Below are 4,903 nucleotides of genomic sequence, written 5' to 3'. Positions count from 1 at the left end.
CCGCCCCCCGGCCCGCCCCACAGCGCCCACCGCTCCCGGCGACGCTTCCCCTGCCGGGTCCCTCCCGGCTCCCGACAGTGCCCGGGGCCGCCGAGGGCCGGATCATCGCCCCGCTCCGGGGAGGCCCAGCGGGGCAAGGGCACGTCCCACACTAGAAACGGCCACGCGACCCTGCCCGGCTTCTCCCCGGGGCTGCTGCTACTGTGTGAAGTACGTCAAACTGCAGGTACCCCAGCAATGCCCTTCGGTACCCGCATCCCTCTAGCGCACACGCAGCCCCCAGCCCGCCTCAGCGCTGAGCTGCCGGCACCACCCCTCTGTGGGGGGGGTGCGCACACCAGCGTTGTGCCCAGCCGGGGGTTACAGCCAAATGGAGCCCAGGCCCACTGCAGGCAGCTGCTCCTGCTCCCTTACACCTGCTGCCATTCCACCTACGGGTCGGGCTGGTGTTACCAGGAGCCCCTCAGGCCCTGTTTGCATTGCCCTACATACTGAGAAGTGACTAAATAACATTCAGTATACTTTTACCTGAAGAGATGCTAAGTAGAACAATGAAAAATGCCTTGGTGGTACTGATTCCTTCCATTATAATCAGACAACATATAAATACATCAAGGGCTTCACCAACAGGAGCAGCTGTTGATAAGATACAGCACTGTTATGGCAAGTCAAATCTAGAACAGACCACATGATAACTTTCATTAACATTTGAGTACTACCAGGGCTAATCACAACTATTTCAGTGTGAAAACAGTTTGAGAACTAAGAAAAGCCCAAGATGAGGCAAGATCCAAATAATTTCTATCTCTGGATGAGACACCAGAGTCTACCTTTGCTATCCACACCACAGAGCAAGAGCCATCCTGCCAGCGTAGCACTGCAGGGATGGGGCAGGAAGAGCGGCAGCACTGGGGCTCCACCGGCAGCACGGGGCCAGCTGAGGGCACCTCAGCTCCTTCTTCTTTAGAAGAAGAAAGGAGTGATCCTCAGGGACACTTTTTACAGTAAGATGGGAAATCGGAGAAAAAAAAAAAAAAAAGAAGAAAAAGCAACTCATTTTCTTCTTTGAAGAATTCCTGCTTCATTTATTGCGTTTGTAATACCAGAACCTAGCACTAAGCCAGAAAGAATCCTGATCACATTACAAGCTTCAATAGCAAATAATTTATCACTGGATAGATCACTAACTTATGAATATACTAAAGCATTTTTATCAGTTTTGGCAAAAATGTCATTTGTCCCTTATTATTTACAATGGCACCTAGAGACCCACTAAAGAAAACCTCCATGATGCTGGATGCTCTGGAAACAGACCAGAAAATGTCCTTACTCTAGAGAGCTTACAATCTAAGATAGCTTTGTAGATGAGTATATTAACAAGTACTTTAAAAGCTGTCATGCTTTGCAAGGTTCAGAACTATAAGAACAGATCCAAAACATTCAAGATAAATATTCAGATTTGGTGGCCAATTTCCCATACGTGCCACTTCACTCATCAAATTAGCCAGATGCTGTAATCAATTTTAATTTCCTCCATAGCAGGATAGAGAAGAACAGAGTCATTGAAAGGATGGTGAACAATGCTACAGCCAAGATTCTCAACAAGCTTGAATGAACTGGGGTGACATAGACCTTAAATGCTCAACTCACAACCCTTTCAGAGAGGGTAATTTTCAGAAATTACTAATCTTTACTTTCAAGTCACCTACAGTGTTACAGGATAGGTTTCCAGACCCTGATGCACCACACAAAGATATCCATTAAGCTCTGAAAAATTCTTATCATTTAAGGTAATTTTTTGATGTGCTGTAAAACTATAACGATGAGTGTCACCTGTCTTTTTAAGAAAAAATAGAGGATAGCCAGAGGCAAAAAGAATCACTTAAAACATCTACGTACTGACATGTATTATCAGGCAAGAAGGAAAAAGAATGACAGTAGCTAACTGTAGGTGTTCCAGCTGAAGCTATAAATTTATGTGGAATATTTCTGTAGATGTTCCTCATGATCATCATCCCCATGTTGCTGTTGATAATGCTGGTACATCTTGGACCCCCAGGCTCCCCCCATCCCTTCTGCTGCTGGAAAGTGTCCGTTGGACATATTGAGTATAATGGAGGTCAAGGATTTAATGTAATTTTTGGCTAGCGTGAGAGTCTCTATTTTGGAAAGTTTATTCTCTGCTCTTACATGAGGGATCACCTCCCGCAATGCCTGGAACGCGTTGTTGAGCTTGTGCATTCTCTGCCTCTCCCGCTCATTGCTTTCCAGTCTCCTCAAATGCCTGTCCTTACTGCTCCAAGGATGCTTGGCTCTGGCTGTGGTGACCTTGCTGCTCTCCTTGTTTCCCCCATTCCTCCTTTCCTTGCGACGCAAACATTTCACCAGTTCTTTCTTTCTCATTGCTGGCTCCTCAGAAAATGCTTCTTTGTCAGCAGTATGCCTTTGTTTCTTTCGTTTGGTTTTAGTCTTCATGTTTTAATTATCCATGTGCTGTAAAAACATGACACCAATATCTTTAACTGTTTCACAGTTCCATGCTGAACAAATGATCTGATGCAGATTTGATAAGTTTTTTACTTGTTCACTACTGGAAAACCATCACTGGCTCTCAATTCAGTGGTTTGCTTTACAAGTTGGGAATGTTATTAGTCAAGGTGACCTGTGCAGATGAAGAGAGGAGAAAATCCTTTTTTTAGAGAACTAGAGATCCTCCTTCAGCAGGAAGGAAGATGTTGCAGAAGGAGCAGAGGCAAAGTGAATGGAACAATTGAAAAAAAGATTCAGTGAATCACCAACTAGCGTCCTCACATATGGTAAGTCAGAGGAAAAAAAACAAGACACCTCTCTACTTTCTTATAAGTAGGCCTCCAAGTAGAGGCATTTCTCTCACTGCACATAAGAGAAAATGGCCTCCAAGGGGATCCCGTCCTTCCTGTGGGAAAAGTAAACCATAACTCAAAAAATACCAGGAGTACAATGTTCAGTTAGGCTCGGTAACGCATTGCCTCTGTTTTTTGATCTCACACGCTTCTGTTTTCTCTCAGTTCTAGTTATCACAAGTTATAATAAAAACCATACGCCACCTCACTGTACATATGCAGGTTTATGTGTGGGTTATTAGACAGAACCCTCAGGCTCTTCCTCGGAAAGTAATTTCTCCTTGAACTCCCTTGTAATTGCTCTCTGTAGAAATAGGTTTCCACTGTATTTATGAGCAGTCCACTAGAGGGAAACATGACACACTAACTCATATAGAAGCTCAAACCCCTAGGTAGCAACGTGTTTCACCCACAGCATTTCTGCATTCTGAGCTAGTCCCCACCACACACACAAAAAAACCACTTTCGTCTTCTAACAACCACCATATAATAGTGGGGCTTAATTGGAGTTTCTGCCCCAGTTGTTCAACAGCAGCAGTATTTACTCTCCAGGTTATCCAAAAAGACACAGCAATATTCCTTCCTCACATGTTAGCAAGGCAGATGAGAGCATTGAAATTTTACCCTGCCTCAGCCCAGATTCTGTGCCAACACTACATCTGAAGACAGCAGCCTCACAGCAAACCTGTCTCTAACACCAACGATCAATGTTACTGAGACTCCATTTTCAAAATGCTTCCTTCCACTTTCTTCTAGTTCATCTAGTCACAGAAAGGTTTGGTCTTAAAAAAAATATCTTTTTATGCTGATAGTATTACATATGAGCAGTTGGCGAGCCAATTAAAAACAAACCCTAGCCACAGGGTGCTGGACTGTGCTAGTATAGGACATTAACCTTAGCTGGAGCAGGTGGTGAGCAATTCCTGGGCATGCTGCCATAAATATCACTTCCTCTCTTGTTTCTTTAGAGACATCTTCAGCTGCTTGGCATTCACCATGACTCACTTCTCTGCCCTGTGAGGGCATCCTGGCCATCCCCAGGTTCCTTGCTACCAGAAAGGCAACTTTGCCAGAAGGGACAGGAATTCACAAAGCAGTTTGGTTAGGGTAGCACCCAGGGACAAATGCTAAGAGAAAGACAGCTCCAAAGAGCTTGTGTTGTGGGAGCCTAGAAGAAATGCTAGACACACAGAGGTATCTTAAGCAAGAAAATAGGAATAAATCCAAACATCGGGTTTGTTCTGAACTGTAACTCACTTGACAGAAAAGACAACTGCAGGACAGAAAAGTAAAGGTGGACACATAGGAGACCAGTCAACCTCCTCCCTCCAGTGCAAAAAGCACTGCTGGGGGGCACAAAAGTAAGCAGCTGCTATCTGAAAGAACAGCCTGCGGAACTTGGTGAAGAGGAGGTTTGTGGAGGCAGCCAGCAGAGAAAGCTGGAAGAAAATCCAAGGGAAAGGAAGCTTCAGCAAACTGTGGGAGCAAAGTAGTATTTGAAACTTCAGGCTGGGGGAAAGCAAGTGGGATCGCATGGGGTAAGAGGGTGCTTAGCTGGCCAAGGTTCACTTTCTGACAGCTGCACACTGCTGTGACCCTGAGAAACTGCCCGACGGAGCCACAGCCAGGCTGCTGGGACCCCCAGGGCGGTGGCATGGGCAGGCAAGGAAGAAGTGGAGATGGAGAGGGCATCAGGAATGACAGACTGGCATGGCCAAGAGAAACCAAAGCGAGAACAGCCAAATAGAAACCAATTCTTCACCCTCTGCACCCATCCATCGGGGCTGGGTCCCTCCTCTGTGACTTACCGCCGCCACCAGCTGCCGAGAAGGTGCCTAGGGCCTGGGGGGCGACGCAGCAGGGACCTGAGGGAAGCCAGGAGCAGTAGGAGGGTCTGCGGGGGCAGCAGGGGCGCTGCTCGTCCCCCGGGCTGAGCCAGGGTCTGTCAGCGGCAGCCCGCGAGGGAACCAGGGCCCGCCTCAGGCCGAGGACAGCCCCGGAGCCCAAGCGTGCAGCCCCGG

The 4,903-nt window shown here is 47.0% G+C and overlaps 1 protein-coding gene across 2 annotated transcripts; it reads right to left on the bottom strand.

The window, feature by feature from the left end:
- Positions 1 to 1,130: 1,130 nt before the first annotated feature.
- On the bottom strand, positions 1,131 to 4,886 carry BHLHA15 (basic helix-loop-helix family member a15). Of its 2 annotated transcripts, none has more exons than XM_026858981.1 (2): positions 4,691 to 4,886; positions 1,131 to 2,493 (listed from the first exon to the last, which is right to left on the bottom strand). In XM_026858981.1, the coding sequence occupies exon 2, from the start codon at positions 2,473 to 2,475 to the stop codon at positions 1,975 to 1,977; it is 501 nt and encodes a 166-aa protein (XP_026714782.1). In that variant the 5' UTR covers positions 2,476 to 2,493; positions 4,691 to 4,886; the 3' UTR covers positions 1,131 to 1,974. The 2 variants fall into 2 exon arrangements, with proteins under 2 accessions (XP_026714782.1, XP_026714783.1); XM_026858982.1 differs by lacking the exon at positions 4,691 to 4,886 and adding an exon at positions 3,778 to 3,883.
- Positions 4,887 to 4,903: the final 17 nt, after the last annotated feature.

The sequence above is a fragment of the Athene cunicularia genome (assembly GCF_003259725.1).
Source record: "Athene cunicularia isolate RWA chromosome 14 unlocalized genomic scaffold, athCun1 chr14_part1, whole genome shotgun sequence".
Taxonomy (NCBI): Eukaryota; Metazoa; Chordata; class Aves; order Strigiformes; family Strigidae; genus Athene; species Athene cunicularia.
Note: the sequence above shows the minus strand (reverse complement) of the source record. Positions and strands in the feature narration are given on the sequence as shown.

Excerpts from the sequence above, each read along its gene's own strand:
- BHLHA15 (XM_026858981.1), bottom strand. The coding sequence starts at position 2,475 with ATGAAGACTAAAACCAAACGAAAGAAACAAAGGCATACTGCTGACAAA.